The sequence below is a fragment of the Schistocerca cancellata genome, chromosome 7 (genome assembly GCF_023864275.1).
Source record: "Schistocerca cancellata isolate TAMUIC-IGC-003103 chromosome 7, iqSchCanc2.1, whole genome shotgun sequence".
Taxonomy (NCBI): Eukaryota; Metazoa; Arthropoda; class Insecta; order Orthoptera; family Acrididae; genus Schistocerca; species Schistocerca cancellata.
In genome coordinates, this window is record NC_064632.1 from 348,097,026 (window position 1) to 348,118,786 (window position 21,761).

Sequence of the window (21,761 nt, forward strand, 5' to 3'; positions counted from 1 at the left end):
GCTTAGAGCTATTTGGAACAACTCCTAAATGAGAATGTTTTAATTTCATTGCCCCATAGAACAGTGTTTAATTCTTAACGGATTCCTGCCATCAGCAATAATTACTTCTCAATCGGACGTTTCTTAGTTATCTTCCTCTTAGTCAGACGCACCCTACAACTGATCGTTGCTCATGGCTGATGCTTAAGCTGCAATTAAAATTCCCACAAATGTTTTAACATCTTCAACTGCTTTCTTGGCGATTAAAGTGCCAATGGAACAATGACCCGTTATTATCTGTAGCTATGAGCAACTGACTGTCCTCCGTAATTGCTACCTTATCCAATACATATTTTAGCGGCATCATTCTAGAACAATGTATCGACTGAAAAATAAATACTGAGGTTAGTACAAAGTATTTTTGACTGTCAAATACACTACACTGAATATTTTTCTTAGTATCTTGTTGAGCTACTCTGTTGAATTTCCGGAAAAAGTCTGTTCAGATAATAAATTTATGTTTTCAGATATTATAGCGATTCAAATATAATATCTGCACCAACGTCTTCACTATTTCCGTAGTGACTTTACGTTGATAGGTGGAGCGTAAATCTGATACCACTATCATTCGCTCAGAACCTCCCCCCTTTCCTCTCTTCCATTCTCAAACTGTGCGTGGGAAGGATGAACGTAGATAAACCCAAAGTTCTGGAAAAACTATTTTTTATGACTTCTTCATCGCGGTCGTTTGGCTATACGTAACTAACATCTGTCCGACTCTTAGCGAAACTATGCCTTTAGAATTTCAGCAGTGCACGTCTCCGTGACCCACACCGCCTCTGTTGTAGCGTCTGCCATTGGAATCTGCTGAGCACATCTGTAACGGCCTCACGATTACTAAACAATTCTGTGACGAAACGCACCGTTATTCTTTGCATCTTTTCTCTCTCCTACCAATCGGATCTGGTGTGGATCTCAGACAGATGAATAATCCTCAGCAACCGAGCAGACAAGTGTTTCGTACGCAACTTTTTTTTTTTTTTTAGATAAATAATATTTTCTGGAGATTCTTCCAATCCCAAGGGGATGTGTGTGTGTGTGTGTGTGTGTGTGTGTGTGTGTGTGTGTGTGTGTTTTTGTAAAGCCCTGAACTTTTATTGTAGGCAATAAGTATGAAATTTATTCACTAGAAATTAATTTGAAAACACAGTCTGAGCTCGCATATTCAGCAAAGTAAACACAGACATAAACACGCTTACATAATCTAAGCGCAACGAACATGCACAGAACTACTGAATCAGTAAATGATGAAGGATTCACCCAGAACTGACCAAAATTTTAATATGTTTCCTTTCGGCTTACACTTGTGTCTTCCAGTAGTTCAGTGATATTGCCATCTCATAAATGTAATCGTTGATTCTAAACATGAACAACTATTTGGAACACTAAGATCAGTACACCATTTACGAATACCATTTTCACTTAATGTCTCAATAAACTGCCAGAACACTTCTAGTGCACGATGTCTACACTCAAACGCCTTATTTTTTCAGGCGGTTTGAAAACTGTAAATTTTCCTTTGTTTCAGACGTGGCTGTAGCTTTCCAGTTGCATTAAGATGGACCTGAAGTTGCTACCTAATTTTTATCAACATTTGGTGCGTTTTCATTGTTTTATTGTTCTCAGTTGAAGCGAAAACTTCGTCAGTTCTGGAGGAGGCAAAAACTGTGCTTTGTACCCAATGTAAAATCATTCTTATGGTGTAAAGACGGTTTCGTTCCGCTTAGAAGAAAGTAGCACCAGACTCCGAGAGGATGAAAGCATCGTACAAATGGTTTCTGGACTCTGGCAGCATTCAGAAACGACACGTATATGTCGGCGTTCTTCTGAAGAACATGTTGAGTATGTCCTCCAAGCTTTCCAACAATGTCCACCCAAATCTATTCGGCAGACTTCACAGGAACTTCACTTGCCAGCTGCTACTGCTCTTAAGGTCCTCAAAAAGGGGGTGCGCCTGTGTTCATACAAGTTGCAGATTCTGCAGGGCAAAAAGCTAGATGATAAACAACGGCGATATCGATTTGCAAGTAAAATGTTTAACCGAATCTACCGGAATTCTTACTTAAAGAAGTGTGATGCCTTCCGTTGAGACCACATTACAGGTCTATGGATCTGTGAGAATAGCATAACGTTAGCATTTGAGGGTCACACAATCAACGCAGTGTAATGGGAAACATGCGAGATAGCGTGCAAGTGAACGTTTGGTGCCGCCTCATGTGAGATATGACTGTCCCGTTCTTTGATTAAGATAGTGTCACACGGAACGCGTAAGTAGACTTGTTGGACATGTTTGCCTACCGCCAGGTTGAAGTCCTGCAACCAAACCTTTGGTTTCACAATGTGGTACTCCACCTTTGTAATCGATGGATGCTCGGAACGCTCTGAATCAAACAAATCCAGGAAGCTGGACTGGACGCACTGGACCCTTGAATTGGCCTCCACATTCTCCCCACATCCCACGCTTAAATGTTTCCCTCTAGGACTGCGTGTAGGACATTGTGTTCGTCACTGCAGTGCGCGACCTCCGCACTCGGGTTGTGAAACTCATCTGTACCATCCTTCGTATATGTTGCAGGGGACTGAATACAAGCTATACATCCTTCGCCTCAGCTCTGGGCACGCGTGGAAGCAGTAACTTTTTTTCTATTTGAGTTTAACTTCACAGGTAACTTTAATCTGAGAAATAAATAATTTATTTCATTTAATTATGTGTTGGGAGCAAACTTAAAGTAGGTTATTTTGCTAGATGCCTTGTATATTGAGAAACTAGAGCTCGTCCATAACAGCTGCAGTCGACTTACCTTTTTACTTCTGGAACTTGATTTCAGGAAGGGGAGAATAATTATTTCCTGTATGTTGTAACTGTAGACCTAATTCAGTGAGTTGCCACTGATACATCAGAAAATTCACATGCCTCTTTTGGGATCAACATGCTATAGCAATATGGCAGTGCGCCAGTGCGTACTTAATCATGTAGAAATAACGAAGAAATGATCTAGTTTCGACGGAAATAATTCAGACAAGATCTCGTTAATATACAAGCTTTTTACTTTCATTGAGGACATTGAAATATCTCGAAAACTATAAATCGGATAAAAAAATTATAATTCCTATTACTTGTCTCGAAGGGTAATATCCAACGATACCACACTCGACCCCCCTCACAATCCCGTGTGTGGATGGCGAGGGGCAGCTTTAAAACCTCCCTTCAAAGGGAACACCAGTTTCCCCATTCCTTACTGCAGATTACAATTCTAGGGTAAAATCTACATACGTTATGTCCGAAGCATTTTCGTCGTTTCGCCACAGATGGCGCTATAATCGGAGGAATAGAAATGGGCACACAATCGTAATTTACGACACTCCACTTAGTGGCCCTTGATTATTTCACGGCTCATGGGACCCCACCTCCACGCTGCGACGGTAAGATAGGCCAGTATTTCATAAGTTCTAAGTTTAAACCCCACTTGCAACTTTGTATACCTCCGACATGTCGAATAGGTGACAGCTCGACTCGGCACCGTGACCAGGTAGCAGACTATGATGTATCATAAAAGCCTGTACACTGCGGCTGGAGCTCATATATCGTGCAGACATAGAACAGTTAGCGGCTGTAAGCTTTACGGTACTTGCGCAGTGTTTATTGCCTGCACACCTACCTATTACTTGGAAAATAAACGCACAGAAGGACGGTGATGGTTGAAACCACAGAAGAAAAAACTGAAATGATTCTGATATATGGAGAATGTAGGAGAAGTGATGCAATTTTCAGGGGTTTGCTCTCTCTTTTACTAGGTGTGGAAAGTTCATCATACTTTGCTGTATTGGAAGATGCGAGTCTTTTAAAATACATCAAAAAGAAGTAATTCAGTCGATCGCATTTCTTCTGATTGCACATGGAATGCTGTAATGAAATTGACGGCAGTATAGCTCAATACACATAATTATCCTCTCTTCGCACCAACATGATAGAAGACGTGGCAGCACTTTCTTCATTACCGCATGTGCAGGTTGGGAGGAAGGCCGTGCTGCACCCGCTCAGGCCCTTCACCGCTGTCGGCTGCCACATCGCCAGCCGCCATGTGTATTACGGTGCAAGCAGGTTCGGAGAGGGCCACGCAGACCAGAAGTCGCCCTATTCCCTGAACAAAGAATCAGTTGGAGGGAACTCTTTGATATCGATACCTGAGGAATTCCTGTGAAACACATTCTCTCCCCCTCTCAAATGGACACTCCCTGTGCCGAAGGGTCGCAATCAAAATGAACTGCAGACTAGAATTTACTTGGGAAACCCTAAAACTTTCACAACAGGGATACCGGCGAATGTGCGAACCGCCCGGTTTCCAAACCCTTCTGGATATTTTTCCTGTTGCACCCATTTGGTGGATACTGGCTCAGTTAGGCCATTTGGTAGGAAGTCCATTACGTTGGAGGTAGCTGAGAATTCTGAATTTCAGCTCAATTGCATCATGTGTCCTTAAGCAATCTGGAGAGGGGTTGGACTCGTGTGCAGTAACACTCCTGGATACAATAAATTGTTCCATCAGCAGTTTTTAAAGCACTATATGATCCCTAAATTTGTTCTTTCAGTTACATTCTGAAGGATTGGGAAGGGTCTACTGTGAGATAGGATAGAGACAACAACGCCACTGCAACACAGAGTCCACTGTGATGTATTGAGAAGCACTAAACATAACACACTTCAACCATGATCCAATCTATAGTCGTAGTTGTCTTGGCTAGATGTCTGTGATCACTGAAACACTCACGCATACCATGCATTCACCTCTCAGATGTCCACACGTTCCGTGCCTATCCCTACTTACAACTGTGCTAACGATCATATCCCAGAGGAAACAGCCGCTGTAACTGCAGCTGCAGCCATGAATGCATGTGCCAGCCAGAGTGCACTTTCCCAGCTGTGGAGGACACCAGGATATGATTGGAGTGGTATGAGTTCAGCCATTATCAGTACATTCACCGCCAACGCTTGATAATGATCAATAATGAATCTCTCAATTATCCACAAAGAATACATGAAATGGCAGAGACAGCGCATTGCTTACTGGGTATTAGTTCACCATTCAGCTATCCCGAGAACACCGCCACCATGACTTGTCACAATGGCTACAGGCAAGTACCAATTAGCTGGTTGACCAGACCTTTTGTTTGTACCTGCCACTCTTGACCCACATACTTTGGAAATGTCAATTACTTATGAACACCAGCTAGCTCAACCACATATCCAGTACACCAAACGGTGTCGTCCTAGGAAACCAGCCACATATGTATTCCTGTCATTGAAATTAAATATTACGGTTGCAGTCCCAGTCTGGTGACATTTGACAACGAGTGAAGGAATGGAAATACGCCCTCTTGATGGCTGTGGCTCTGGAAATATCAACATCTATATCCTTCTTATGACAGGGTATGATTTGCCATATAAAATCTTATGGCTATCAGTGTGCTGAAATCGCAGTGTTCCACAACAAATCAACATCTCCCACATGACCAGACATGGTTATTTCCTTTGCACGTGTCAGAACACTGACCACAATAGCATTACACCTGAACACATACTTTATAAGCCTGCTGATTACAGCAAATCTATCATGCATTCTCTACTAAGTATAATACGTTGCTAGCGAATGAATGTTGGTGGCACCAAACAATATTGAGCAATAAACCGAAACACTTTATAAAGTGCACCTGCCTCATTTGTTTTCTCTTGTGAGTAGTTCCAGGCTTAATCCTTTTATAAGCGACCAACTACCACAGCGATGACATTACTTTCACCCTGCATGAAAAGAGGCCTTGGTTCTACTGGCACTCACAAGTACCACAAACAAAGTCCATGTTAAAAACTACGAATGCTTAATAATCTGAGGTTTGGTATTGCTTCCAAATGCTTGTGTGGTCTTCCACACAAACAACATGACTTTGAATATAGACTGTGATCGTATAGGTGTGTATTAATAGACTGAAAGTGTGGGTGCACATCACCAGCAATGTAAGCTTGTAACCGAATGTAGAAAGTGATTTGGCTAAGGAATGTGGTATTAAGGAGATATTTGAAAGTCCCTCATGCTGCTGCTAGATATATCCAATGCTAAAAATCTGTGCCTTTAATGCATTCTATCTTGATACCATGTAAACAGTGTAACAGAGGTTCTGTGATATGTATGTTGGGCTATAGACGAGGACGAATGGTATGTATCAACAGTTATCAGTCCCACCTGTGGATAAATGGAATAATTTCCATACATTTAGACAATCATGTAAATACTCTCATCCCTCCACATTTTTGTCGTATTTTCATCAATTTCACAAATTTTCCACCAATTTTAGTAATTTTACCAGGTTTTCTGTAATTTGAAAGCATTTTGCTCAATTACTTGAGGTACAAACCATCACTCTCGACGAGTTGTCATGTCAACAAAATGTCTTACCGCATCACGCATCGATCTCATGATGCTATCACCCAATGATTTTGCAGCATGGTTCTGAATTTGTGCATCATCGCTAAACCACTCCGTCGAGTACTTTGCGAATGTCATATACATGTGGACATATCGCAAATCCTGTTACATAGCCTACATTACAAGGCACAAATACTGTTTCTTGGTGTAGAAATAGCTCAAAACGGTTCAAATGGCTGTAGCAACTATGGGACCTAACATCTGAGGTCATCAGTCCCTTAGAACTACTTGAACCTAACTAACCCAAGGATATCATATACATCCATGCCTGAGGCAGGATTCGAGCCTGCGATCGGAGCAGCAGTGTGGCTCTGGACTGAAGCGCCTAGAACCGCTCGGTCACAAGGTCTGGCTAGAAATAGCTGTCAGCAGATAGAAGGTGTAAGAACTACATTCCTTAACCGAAACACTTCATAAATTCTGTAAGATTTTATTACGATTTGCCATCTCCACCTATATGTGATGGAGTCACAAAGTATTCTTCATTTGTGGGTTAAGTCAGAGATTAAAAGCTCCAGCACTCATCCCTCTATTTCGAAATGAGCTACTCCTCTGTTAAACGAGTAGGCTAGGAACCTGAGAAAAAGTCTATGTGATACCTCTCCATGCATCTCATAACTCTTTCTGTGTCGTTTGTAACCAACCCTCCCTGAACCACTGTCTCTGATTTAATTTGAAACGCGGAGGGTACCATACCCACTAAATTCGACGTCCTGTGACGGAACAAAACGAACTGAGTTTTATATGATCAATAAACTTCAATATTTTGCTTTCACAAAGAATATAACACCCTTCCAAAATTTGTAGTGATTGGCGCTAGTGATATAAAAAAGTTTTCTGATTCCAGTAATGTAACTTCCGTTCTGCAAAGACTGTACTGTACCAATCTCACTCATGTCACTTGTCCAATTACACACTGTCTCTCTAGATGCTTGCATCCTGAGTTCAGCACTCCTTATTGGTGTATAGTAGATAGAAGCTTGATACAATTTAGAGTGTTGTGGTGATATAACAGACGATTAAGAAGAAGAAGAAGAAGATGATGATGATGATGATGATGATGATGGTGATGAATATGATGATGATGATAATGAATAAACATTTGAAATATGCATGATGGAGCTCCAGATGGAAGGAGTTTGTAACATTTTAGATTTATCACTTGTACTATCAATTCAGTGAAACTGTTGTAGTGACTGGATTCCATATCGAAAGGGTAATGGGAAAAGAGAAATGAACTTTGCGTATAAACGCAAACACTTAGCAGAAGCGTTTGAGATGTGAAATTACATGCCATGCTGCACAAACTCTGTGAAGAAAACACATTCATTTCCATGCAGACAACGAGGATTTCGTGACAGTATTCCCTGCAGGACTGGAAAAAAAAACGATCGACTTATTTGCTTCTGTGTGATATATTTTACAAGACCGGCATCTTCCAAAAAAAATGGTTCAAATGGCTCTGAGCACTATGGGACAAATTCTGAGGTCATCAGTCACCTAGAACTTAGAACTACTTAAACCTAACTAACCTAAGGACAACACACACATCCATACCCGAGGCAGGATTCGAATCTGAGACCGCAGCGGTCGCGCAGTTCCAGACTCAAGCGCCTAGAACCACTCGGCCACTCCGGCCGGCTGCATCTTCCAATAGAGTAGTGATTGATGAGCTTTTCTTACCAAATAAAAAAAAAGAGATTAAACCACAATGAACTGAATTTTATAATTAAACTGTATAAACCATGATATGTAATTGTCATTGATAGGAATTTCCTGTCTTGATATAGTTTGTCTACAGCACACACTCAGTCCTTTTCCCGCCAATTTCCCAATGAGGGAGGGCAGGCGGTGGTCTGGGTATTTCTCAGAACTGGAGGGGTTAGTTAATTGATCGATTTAATTAATTAGTCAATTAATTTTATAGTAGGAGTATGCCTGTCTCAGCGATGGAGTTTCCCAGAGAGGCGAGGAAGGAGGAGGAGAAGTGTGGTTGGTGGTTTATCAGAAGGTCACCCCCATATCCAGGGGTCATAATTCAATGGCCAGAGATCATAAAACTCTTAGCCAAACAATATGTTAATAGGAATTTATGCAGCCCACTCTAAAAAACTGTGCTCATAGCCCGTTTGTCCCACTACTCACATGTCACTTTGTGAAGACCTTCATGGCGCCAATTTCCTTAAGTGAGTGATGTTTTGTGAATAGGTATTTCAAAAAATGTAAACGACCCCACATTCTTTGAAGAGGTACTATTTTTAGATGAGTCTCCACTCACAGATCATGGTAGCAATAACCAACATAATATTCATTAACGGAGTGTAGACAATCTCGACTGTTTGTGGAAAGCTGGCCATAAGGGTCCTTGGTCGGTTAACATGTGGTGTTGTACCATGGGGAACAAATTCATTGGTCCATAATTTATCGATGACCCATTAAATGGACGACAATATCGAACGTTTTTGGAACAGGAACCACTAGTACTACTGCAGGATATTGCCCTTGAAGTTCGACAACATATTATGTGGTTTCAGGACGACGGTTGCCCAGCGCATTATGTAACTGAAGCATGGGATGTAAGTAGATATTTGCGCTGGAATCGTAGTCTACAATAAAAAACGGGTTTCCAAGTCAAAGTTTCAAAGATGACCTCTGCCACTGACGCATAGGGTGTTGTAGTCTTTCGAGGGTGGTGTCGTTGAATGACCCCCTCCAACGTAAACAAATTGGAAATATAAATTATTCTGATCCAATGTGTAGCTTTCGAGATGTTTCAGTATATTAAGTTGAAATGAACACCATGTATAACACGACATCGCATTTAGACAAAGACACACTGTGAATGCAACAGATGTGTATGTATAAGCAAAACAATATATAATCTATTTTATTAATGTACTAAACCTACCGAAGATAGTATGTAAACTTACCTTCCTTTGTTCATGCCACTTGGTCATTATTTATTAAAATATGTTATTTAAAAAGTATTCTGAGGTAGGTAACATTTTATTGTTTCCCAACCACAGGTATTAATCAGATATACCTTTCTTCATGAGAAATAGAGTAAGTAAAACTGTTATAGTACGCTACGTATTTGTATGTCTGATGCTGCAGTTAACTGAGATATTCAATGTGCATTATTTTCTTTTGGAGGATTTTGGCATTAATCTTCATGATTTCTTTCGAAGGTGAACATAGTATTATTGTGGCTAACAATTAAATTGATAGGCCTCATTGTTATATAAACTCATGCTCATAAAATAAGGATAACTGCAGAATGTGGTGCAACACAACCTGGCACTACACAAAACTGGCGCTAATAGCATAGGCACACAGGGAACACACATGACACAGATCTGTAAGTCCACAGTGTTGGTGATAAGTTGAGAAAACCGTCCCGAAACAAATGTGCTACAAAACGCCACTGTTTCCTGCGCATGTACCCCGACATCAATATGGGATATGATCACCATGCACACGTACACAGGCCGCACAACGGGTTGGCATACTCTTGATCAGGTGGTCGAGCAGATGCTGGGGTATAGCCTCCCATTCTTGCACTAGTGCCTGTCGGAGCTCCTGAAGTGTCGTAGGAGTTTGAAGACGTGCAGCGATACGTCGACTGAGAGCATCCCAGACGTGGTCGATGGGGTTTAGGTCTGGAGAACAGGTGGACCACTCCATTCGCCTGATATCTTGTGTTTCAATGTACTCCTCCACGATAGCAGCTCGGTGGGGCCGTGCCTTATCATCCATCAGGAGGAACGTGGGACCCACTGTACCCCTGAAAAGGCGCACATACTGGTGGAAAATGATGTCCCGATACACCTGAACTGTTACAGTACCTCTGTCAAGGACTTGCAGGGGTGTATGTGAACCAATCATAATCCCACCCCACACCATCAAACCACGGCTTCCATACAGGTTCATTTCAAGGACATTAAGGGGTTGATGTCTGGTTCCTGTTTCACGCCAGATGAAAACCAAGCGAGAATCGCTGTTCAGACTATACTTGGACTCGTCCGTGAATATAACGTGGGACCACTGTTCCAATGACCATGTACTGTGTTCTTGACACCAGGCTTTACGGGTTCTCCTGTGACCAAGGGTCAGTGGAATGCACGTTGCAGATCTACGGGCGAATAAACCATGTCTTTTCAGTCGTCTGTAGACTGTGTGTCTAGAGACAACTGTTCCAGTGGTTTCGGTAAGGTCCCGAGTAAGATTACCTGCAGTAATCCGTGACCGTCTGCGGGCACTGATAGTGAGATATCGGTCTTCTTGTGGTGTTGTACAATGTGGACGTCCCGTAGTGCAGCGCCTGGACGCGTTTCCTGTCTACTGGAATCGTTGTCATAATCTTGAGATCACACTTTGTAGCACATGGAGGACCCGTGCTACGTCCTGCTATGTTTCACCAGCCTCCAGTCGCCCTATTATTATACCCCTCATAACGTCATCAATATGTGTTCTTGGAGCCATTTTCAACACACAGTCACCATTAGCACATCTAAAAACGTCTGCACACTTACTCGCTGCAACGTACTCTGACATGCACAAACACACCTCTGTGTATGTGGACTGCTGCCAGCGCCACTTTGCGACGACCACAGGTCAAATTCACCGCATGGCCATACCGCGAGGTGATTTAAACCCTCAAACCGACCACCAAAGAGTGGTTTAACCATGTATCAGCATTATGCTTAATTTATGAGCATGAGTGTAGTACAAGCGCAATCTGAAGTATAGTCACATTTTTCTGACTAGTTTGATGTGGCCCTATTACCTGATGCCTTCAACGATGTCTTATCATCGAATCCCTTCTTCTTGTCAGTGTTCCCCAAATGTTCTTTTTTCTCGCCTATTATGCAGAGAACCATCTCATTTCGTACCTTTATCAGCACATCTAATGCTCAACGTTCTCCTGTTGTACCACATCTTAGATTATTCAATTCTGGTAAGGTTTCCCCACAGTCCATGTTTCACTACCATACAGTGTTGTGCTGCCAACGTACTTTCTCAGGAATTTCTTCCTCAAATTAAGTCCTATATTTAATACTAGTAAACTTCTCATGACCAGAAATGCCCTTTTTCGCAGCGCTAGTCTGATTTTTATGTCCTTTTTTCTCCATCGGTCATAGATTATTTTGTTGCCTAGGTAGCAGAATTCCTTAACTTCGTCTATTTCGTGAACCTCAGTCCTGACGTTAAGTTTCTCGCTGTTATGATTTCAGCTACTTATCATTACTTTGGTCTTTCTTTGATTTACTTTTAATCCATATTGTGCACTCATCACACTGTTCATTGTATTTAACACAGCGTGCAATTGTAGTTCACTTTCACTGAGGATAGAAATGTCATCAATAAATCATCACTGGTGCTATCCTTTCATCCAAAATTTTAATCTTAGTCTTTCAGCTTTGTTGTATTCTCGTCATTAAATCTTCATGTATAGACTGCAGAGTAAGGGGGAAAGACTACATCCCTGTATCGCACCCATTTTTATTCTATCACTCCCTCGTATGTGTTCCCCTCTTATTATTCCCTCATGTTTCTTGTGCTTACTCTTTCGCTATAGCTGGCCTCTATTTGTCTCAGAATTTTCAACATATTGCACCATTTTACACTGGCGAACTCTTTATGTAGGTTCAAATATCGTATGACCGTTTCTTGATATATCTTCGGTTTTATTTCCATTATCAACCACAATGTGAGAACTGCCTCTTCCGTGACTCAACCTATCGTAACGCAAAACTGATCGTTATCTGACGCATCTTCAGTTTCCTTTTCCATTCCTTTGTCTATTATTCTTGACATCAACATGGATACACGAGTTGTTAAGGCGATTTCACTATAATTCACAAATTCACACAGTTGTCGGCTGTTGCTGTCTTCGAAGTTGAGTGGAGGTATTTTGGCAGTTTCATACATTCTACACAGCTACGTGAATAGTCGCTTTTTTGCCACTTCCAACATTGATTTTAGAAATTATTTTGGGATGTAATCCATACTGCCTTACTTATTCTTAAATGGTCCAAAGCTCTCTTGAATTCCGATTCTAAATCTGGATCCCCCCTCTCATCCTCATTTTTTCTTTTATTGCGTCATCAAACATATCTTCCCCTTCCTACAGCCCTTCGGTATACTTTTTTCACCTATGCGCTCTCTTCTCGCCACTTAACAGGGGAAATCCCATTGTATACTTAGTGTTACCATACGTGCTTTTAATTTCAAGGAAAATAGCTTGGACTTTTCGATATGCTGAGCCAGTCCTTCCGACTATAGTTTCTGTTTCGATATCTTCAGATATTTCATGCTGCGTTTTCACCTTGGCTTCCCTGCACTTCCTGTATCAACCTTTCGTAAGAGTCTTATATTACTGTACTCCTGAATTTCCCTGAACATTCTTGAGCTTCCTTCTTTTATCTGTCAACTGAAGTATTTCACCTGTTACCCATGCTTTCTTCGCAGTTACCTACTAAGTAGCCAAATCTTTCTTTCCAGCTTCTGTGATGGCCCTTCTTAAAGATGTCGTGCCCTATTCAACTCAACTCCCTGTTGAGCTATTCCTGGTAGCAGTATCTGTAACCTCGGAGAACTTCAAGTGTGTCCTTTCATTTCTTAGTACTTCCTTTCGCATTGATTCTTCCTGACTAGGCTCTTAAGCTTCAGCTTACTGTTCATCATTACTAAACTGTGGTCTGAGTCTATATCTACTCCTGGTTAGCCTTACAGTCCAACATCCGATTTTGGAATCTCTGTCCGACCATGATGTAATCTAACTCGATCTATCCCGTATCTCCCGACCTTGTACAAGTATTCTTCCTCCACTTGTGGTTCTTGAACAGAGCATCTACTATTTGTAGTTGAAATCTACTGCAGAGCTCAGTCTTCCTCCTCTCTCATCTCTACTACCAACCCAATATTCTCCCGTAACCCTTTCTTCTACACCTTCCCCTACAACCGCACGCAAATTCATCAAGACTACTATATTTTCGTCCCCCCTTACGTGCTGAAATACCCGTTCAGTACCTGTATATAGTTTCTCTGCCTCCTCATCTTTTACATGTGACGTCGATGTGTATACCTGAACTACTGTTGTCAGTGTTGGTTTGCTGTCGATTCTGATGAGAACGAATCTATCATTGAACTGTTCTTAGTAACACATTCTCTGCCTTCCTTCCTATTCGTAACGTATCCCACTCCCGATATTCCATTTTTTTTTTTGAGGTGGATGGTACCCCATACTCGTCCGACCATAAATCCTTGTATTTTTTCCGTTCCACTTCGCTGGCCCCAACTGTTTCTAGACCGAGCCGTTGCATTTCAGTTTTCAGATTGTCCAGCTTCCCTTCCACGTTCAGTCTTCTCACATGGGAGCTGGTCCGATATCTTTTGCGACTGGAGGGATATACGCGGCACGATTTCAATTACAGGCCACATGCCCTGTGAATACACATTATGTGTCTTTAACCTAGTGCTATCCATCGTCTTTTGCATCCACATGCCGTTGATCACTGCTGAGTCTTCCAGCCGCAAAGGGGCAGTTTCCTACCTAAGGGCAAGTACCTGTCCGCTCCGGCGCCCTCTTTGACGAGAACGTTGGCACAAAATGGGTGACGTCTTTTTCCGCAAGTCTTCCGCCGCCACTGCTGATTATTTTCATTACAAATTTAACCAGCGGTGAGATTCGAACATGGGACCGAGGTAGTTTTGGTTACTAGTCAAAGACGCTACCTCTTGGCCACAGATCAAAATATTACACATTATATAATACAGCAACTACAACTGAGTGGTCTAGGACTTACGCAGCATGTATGCTTGTAATACCAATATCAGTAATATGTATCACTGATATGTATCAGTATTATCTCATTATGTTATATGTATCTTACATTTAGAGTCAATTTTCGTCCCTCTTCATTTTAACCCAACCTAATGCAATACTACATACTAATTGTGCACCTTAGATGCGGTTACTTATATCTCTCCATGTCTTTTAGCAAAACTGTTGTACCTGATCTACCTAAAATACCTAAAAACATCTTAAGAAATTTTAAGTGCTAAGGATTAGAAATTGTATGTAGATGTACAAATGGCTAGAGGCTTTGAACGCAACGACAAAAATTAAAAAGCTAAAGGTTGCGCAATAGGTATGACGTTCTAGTTCCCTTGGTAGTGCTTCTTTTATGTTATCTTTCATTCTTTTCTTCTAACTTATTAGGACTACAAGGAACAATAGCTCAGTCTGGAGACCGGATATTAACAAATCTGAATCGCTCAGTGGAATACGCAGAAAATGCTTGTGTTAAAATAATTTCTTTCTACAAGCAAAACGAACATAGAAGCTGGCAGAATGATAACATTATTATTTGTGCATAAGTTACCTAACATTTCACAGAGTTTTATAATAATATTATAGTCTCTATGTGAACATACAATTCAGTATTTACACAACCAAAATTTTGATACCAGTAACAGTAACCGACATCTGTTTCAGAAGATAGCTTGTAAATAATGTTCTAACGAACCTGCAGAATTTGCTGCTGGCTACATACTACACAGGAGCATATTGTGTAACCAAGCTGCGTAAATATTGGAATCTTAGGATGAACAGACCATACTGAAAAATGCGCCTAAATATTGCGCCCTGTAACTGAAATCTCGTACGGCGGAGTTCAATAAATGAGTGACAGAGTACAAAGTAACAACACTTCCCGCAGAACTGCTACTTTTAGACACTACTACAGATATGTAGTGAAGCGTGTTGACTCTGCAGCTGGAAAAATATTTATTCCCTAGTCCTATGTTGTACAGTAGACTTGAACATAAAAGCAAGGTTTAAGCACGCCTACTCTTCTCTGAAATTTCGAAGAATGGCGAAGAATGAGTAAGACACATTTAAGATCTGAAACAGAAAAAGGATATTAGTAACTTCTTTAAAATATAACAAATAAAAAATAAAGGACAGTAGAACATTTATGGGTTTCCGTCAGTATTCAGCACTACAGTGAGCAAAAATTCCTAATGACGTTGGCAGGAAATTCAGAAACGCAAGATGTGTTGATGGAACATTTTTTAAAAAAGGCAGTTTGTCAATGTTGGGAAATTTAAATAATAGAAGACGACTAAACTGTTAAAGTTGTGCTTTGCACTCCATCTAAAGCTACCCACCACTTTTTCCCTGTATGTTTTGTATAATACCACCATGGGGAGCATTACATCCCAGTCTCCCCGTTCATCACCAATGTACATAGAGGCTTTATCTGACAGCGTATTATTAACATGCTGTGTAAGGCCATTGTCACTCTGACAAAAGTCTCGAATGGAAAACTTTTCCACGATCAAAATCAAAGATCATCACATGGATTACACTGTGCATCAAAACGATTTCTACTACAGCAACTTTCACTGCTTCAGCTGTCGGCGCAATTTAAGTGATGGCAGAACAGGTCATTATAGCCATTGCAGACTGGAATTTGCTCAGTTATTGGGCAACTATTCCAAGTTCTCGAACATACTATGGGATGTACAGTCGAAGTAAATGTACACGTTACACAAACACATTATGTTATCCCACCTGCTGTATTTGACAACTCGGTCGAATCCTTTAGGCCATTTATCGGGTCCTGATCAGCGTCTCTGGAAAACGCTGACTGATGCCTCATATGCACCTTACTGCGGTTTTGCAATCCACCTTCTTCCTGAACATACGGATCATAGGAACGACCTACTGCTTGTATTCTGGTTCTTAATAATGTGTCTTCGCCATGGCAGCACAGATGTATCTCCACAGCACTCAAACTCCATAGGACTTTGAGCGGCAGAAACTGCTTTCACATTGGTGCTTTTAATGATCTACGAAAGAGAATTATCTAGCAGAAAAATCCTTTGTTGACCAGGGAGTCCAACAATCTATGAATCAATTTGGGACATGCATTGTGGCGTAGGTCCTAAGTGTTACCTTGTGTTATTTATCATCTGCGACCTCGACTGTTAGCAACTTAACGACATGCAAGACTCATTCGGTGTATTATAACTTTAATTACGCTAACATTTTGTAATGGATCACCACACTGATGACAAGGGCACACAATTGCTTATGGCATAGAAACAACATTTGTAAATTACGATTTCTGTTTAGGAGCTTTTGTAAGTTCTCTAATAAGGTCATCAAGATGCTCATCTGGATATTCGACTGTTATGGCATAAAAATCTTATGTATTCGTATATATACTTCCGAGTTGTTTGCAGCTCTTAAGGTTGCATCTCGCAACTACATATCAAAGAATCGCTCGATCGTTGTATAAATCTACCTTCAAATTTCTTCGTTGCAAATGCTCCTCTAGATGTTTTTACCATTCTGTAAGGATTCTTCCTATTTCTCTTTTGTATGGAGGTTGCCAACAAGATACTTTTCCGGTCACCGTTCATTTTCTGACCTCATCAAACGCCCATACCGTTTTGTACGCCTGTTTTACACCTCAACGGTAACGGACGGGGGCGTTTCCATTATGGTGACTGGAGTATTGTGACGAGCCAGTTGCTCCCTCCTGAACCCAATGATTCCATATTCTGCTAACAGTCATTGGATCTGATTACTGTGTGGTCTTCTCTTGCCTTGAAACTCTACAACTCCTTCTCAAGACATCTATTTGCACGGCTTCCAGTCTTCTTATGTTTTGTTTTAGAATTAACAAGGATTCCATATGAACAGACGATTTGTACTCTACTGACCATTAAAATTGCCACACTAAGACGAAATGCAGATGGTAAACGGGTATTCATTGGACAAATATATTATACAAGAACTGACATGTGATTACATTTTCACGCAGTTTGGGTGCATACATCCTGAGAAATCAGTACCCAGAACAACCACCTCTGGTCGTAATGACAGAGCTTGGATGGCGTGTACAGGTACAGCTGCACATGCAGCTTCAACATGATACCACAGTTCATCAAGAGTGGTGACTGGAGTATTGTGACGAGCCAGTTGCTCCCTCCTGAAGCCAATGATTCCATATTCTGCTAACAGTCATTGGATCTCGACCAATGCGAGCAGCAATGTCGCGATACGATAAACCGTAATCGCGATAGGCTACAATCCGACCTTTATCAAAGTCGGAAACGTGATGGTACGCATTTCTCCTCCTTACACGAGGCACCACAACAACGTTTCACCAGGCATCGCCGGTCAACTGCTGTTTATGTATGAGAAATCGGTTGGAAACTTTCCTCGTGTCAGCACGTTGTAGGTGTCGCCACCAGCGCCAACCTTATGTGAATGCTCTGAAAAATTAATCATTTGCATATCACAGCATCTTCTTCCTGTCGGTTAAATTTCACGTCTGTAGCACGTCATCTTCGTGATGTAGCAATTTTAATGACCAGTGGTGTATTATTGACTCACCTAATTTTCTTATTTTTTCTAAATTTTATCTGACCAAAGGACAAAATTAAGCTTCTCGTGTTGTCTCCTGGGGCATTTCTTGTTTACTGATACTCTGATCTGAGATTATAACTTCTAGGTAATTACACTGTTAACTTACCTCAGTAGCACCTCCGTAATTTCAAGCTGTTTACTTCCTATAGAGATATACACTCCTGGAAATGGAAAAAAGAACACATTGACACCGGTGTGTCAGACCCACCATACTTGCTCCGGACACTGCGAGAGGGCTGTACAAGCAATGATCACACGCACGGCACAGCGGACACACCAGGAACCGCGGTGTTGGCCGTCGAATGGCGCTAGCTGCGCAGCATTTGTGCACCGCCGCCCTCAGTGTCAGCCAGTTTGCCGTGGCATACGGAGCTCCATCGCAGTCTTTAACACTGGTAGCATGCCGCGACAGCGTGGACGTGAACCGTATGTGCAGTTGACGGACTTTGAGCGAGGGCGTATAGTGGGCATGCGGGAGGCCGGGTGGACGTACCGCCGAATTGCTCAACACGTGGGGCGTGAGGTCTCCACAGTACATCGATGTTGTCGCCAGTGGTCGGCGGAAGGTGCACGTGCCCGTCGACCTGGGACCGGACCGCAGCGACGCACGGATGCACGCCAAGACCGTAGGATCCTACGCAGTGCCGTAGGGGACCGCACCGCCACTTCCCAGCAAATTAGGGACACTGTTGCTCCTGGGGTATCGGCGAGGACCATTCGCAACCGTCCTCATGAAGCTGGGCTACGGTCCCGCACACCGTTAGGCCGTCTTCCGCTCACGCCCCAACATCGTGCAGCCCGCCTCCAGTGGTGTCGCGACAGGCGTGAATGGAGGGACGAATGGAGACGTGTCGTCCTTCAGCGATGAGAGTCGCTTCTGCCTTGGTGCCAATGATGGTCGTATGCGTGTTTGGCGCCGTGCAGGTGAGCGCCACAATCAGGACTGCATACGACCGAGGCACACAGGGCCAACACCCGGCATCATGGTGTGGGGAGCGATCTCCTACACTGGCCGTACACCACTGGTGATCGTCGAGGGGACACTGAATAGTGCATGGTACATCCAAACCATCATCGAACCCATCGTTCTACCATTCCTAGACCGGCAAGGGAACTTGATGTTCCAACAGGACAATGCACGTCCGCATGTATCCCGTGCCACCCAATGTGCTCTAGAAGGTGTAAGTCAACTACCCTGGCCAGCAAGATCTCCGAATCTGTCCCCCATTGAGCATGTTTGGGACTGGATGAAGCGTCGTCTCACGCGGTCTGCACGTCCAGCACGAACGCTGGTCTAACTGAGGCGCCAGGTGGAAATGGCATGGCAAGCCGTTCCACAGGACTACATCCAGCATCTCTACGATCGTCTCCATGGGAGAATAGCAGCCTGCATTGCTGCGAAAGGTGGATATACACTGTACTAGTGCCGATATTGTGCATGCTCTGTTGCCTGTGTCTATGTGCCTGTGGTTCTGTCAGTGTGATCATGTGATGTATCTGACCCCAGGAATGTGTCAATAAAGTTTCCCCTTCCTGGGACAATGAATTCACGGTGTTCTTATTTCAATTTCCAGGAGTGTAGTTTGATTAGGAAAAAAATATTTTGGCTTTATTCTATGTTTCTACGATTTTCATCATAGCCACCTGCAATCTATTTAATTTAACATCGACGACTAGTAAATCTGGTAGGTAATCCCATTCCATGTCTCGGCGTGTTCCGCTACACTTTTTCATCCATTCTATAAGAACTTTGTCCAGGTAGAAATTAAACAGAGCAGATGTTATACAGCACCCTTGTCTTAGGACACTGACTCTTCATACTACTTGGGATATTTTTTTTCCTAGTGTCCCACATTTACGTTTACATCTATATTCATAAAGATCCCTTACGGTGTGTGATGGAGGGTACATTGTATACCACTGCCATTTCCTCATTTTCCTTTTCCAGTCGTGTACAGTTCGCGGGAATAATGATTGCTGGTAAGTCTCCTTGTGGGCTAGAACCCCTCTAATTTACTTTAAAGAACTTTTCGCGAGATATTCGTGGGAGGTAGCATTATATTGGTTGGCACTTCTAGGTAAGTGTGCTCTCAGAAAGTAAACAGCAGACCATACCATGACGTAAACGCCTCTGCTGCAGCATTTCCGTGACGCTTTCGCACTAACTAAATGGTCCTGTAACGAAACGTGCTGCTCTTCTTTCGATTTTCTCTGGTTCCATTACTGATTCAAGATACTTCCTTTGTTAATGGGCTACATTTAAATCTTGTCTCGGATATCTCATAACTTTTTAAACTGCAGCGGCATATGTCCAATGTACTGTGGTTTCGTCAAGATATCGTCGTAGATTGTTTTAGTGGTACGGCTTTACATGCATCTTGTAAACCGATGAAAATCATGTGGGCATATCCTGGCCTGGTTCTTCTTTGCTGAATTGCCTCTTTTATAGTAGTATTTTATCTATACACGATCTGTTTACAGTATAGACTCTCTGTTCTGCTCCTATTATAGCTTCAGATATTCTCTTATAGTGCGACCACACAGCGTTCACCACGCAGCATTCCCCCTGATGTGAAAACACTTATGCCCCGTTTTTTTACCGTTTCTTATGAAATGGTGTCGAGAATGTTTTTTTCCATTATTTTAGGACTTTTCTTGTTAATCGAACCATTGTTAAGGTCGAATTATTTTTAGAATTTTTGCTGTTGCATTTTTATCAACTCATTGGGATTCCTCCTGGAATTTTTATAATTCTTTCAGGGACAATCCTGGCAGTATCCTCTCCTAAATCGTACATGACTCTAACTGTAGGAACTCTTGTTATTTTCACCCATTCTTCCATCTTCGTCTGTGGTATATTTATGTTGTTGTTCATGTTATTCTTCTCTTTTCGTAGGTTCCTCACTACTTAGTAGGCCAATTTTGATGTTTTCCCTCCCACACTATGTGATCAAATGTATCCGGACACTTCCAAAAACATACGTTTTTCATATTAGCTGCAAGTTGCTGCCACCTATTGCTAGATACTCCATATCACCGACCTCAGTAGTCATTGGAAACCGTGAGAGAGCAGAATGGAACGCCTCGCGGAACTCACGAACTTCGAACGTCGTCGGGTGATTGGGTGTCACTTGTGTCTGTACGCGAGGTTTCCACACTCCTAAACTTCCCTAAGTCCACTATTTCCGATGTGATAGTGAAGTGGAAACGTGACGGGACACGTACAGCACAAAAGCGTACAGGTCGACCTCGTCTGTTGACTAACAGAGACCGCCAACAGTTGAATTGGGTCGTAATGTGTAATAGGCAAACATCTATTCAGACCATCACACAGGAGTTTCAAACTGCATCAGGATCCACTGCATCACCTATGACAGTTAGGCAGGAGATGAGAAAACTTGGATTTCATGGTCGAGCGACTGCTCATATGCCACACATCACGCCGGTAAATGCCAAACGACGCGTAAGGAGCGTATACATTGGACAACTGAGTAGTGGAAAAACGTTGTGTGGAGTGACGAATCACGGTACCCAATGGGGTGATCAAATGGCAGGGTGTGCGTAAGGCAAATGCTCGGTGAACGGCATCTGCCAGCGTGTGTACTGCCAACCGTAAAATTTGTAGGTGGTGGTATTTTTCATGGAGGGGGCTTTCAACGACTTGTTTTGCGTAGCACTAGGACAGCATAGGCCTACATTAATGTTTTAAGCACCTTCTTGCTTCCCACTGTTGAAGAACAATTCGGGGATGGCGATTGCATCTTTCAACACCTGTTCATAATTCACGGCCTGAGGCG

General features: G+C 42.3%; 1 protein-coding gene across 1 annotated transcript in view; it reads right to left on the reverse strand.

The window, feature by feature from the left end:
* Positions 1-15,173: 15,173 nt before the first annotated feature.
* Positions 15,174-21,761, reverse strand: part of LOC126092773 (odorant receptor Or2-like) — a 52,738-nt gene continuing 46,150 nt past the window's right edge. The window contains exon 5 of the mRNA XM_049908500.1: positions 15,174-15,426. Within this exon, the coding sequence (XP_049764457.1) occupies positions 15,370-15,426 (57 nt within the window). The 3' untranslated portion in view covers positions 15,174-15,369. The remainder of the gene's footprint in view (positions 15,427-21,761) is intronic.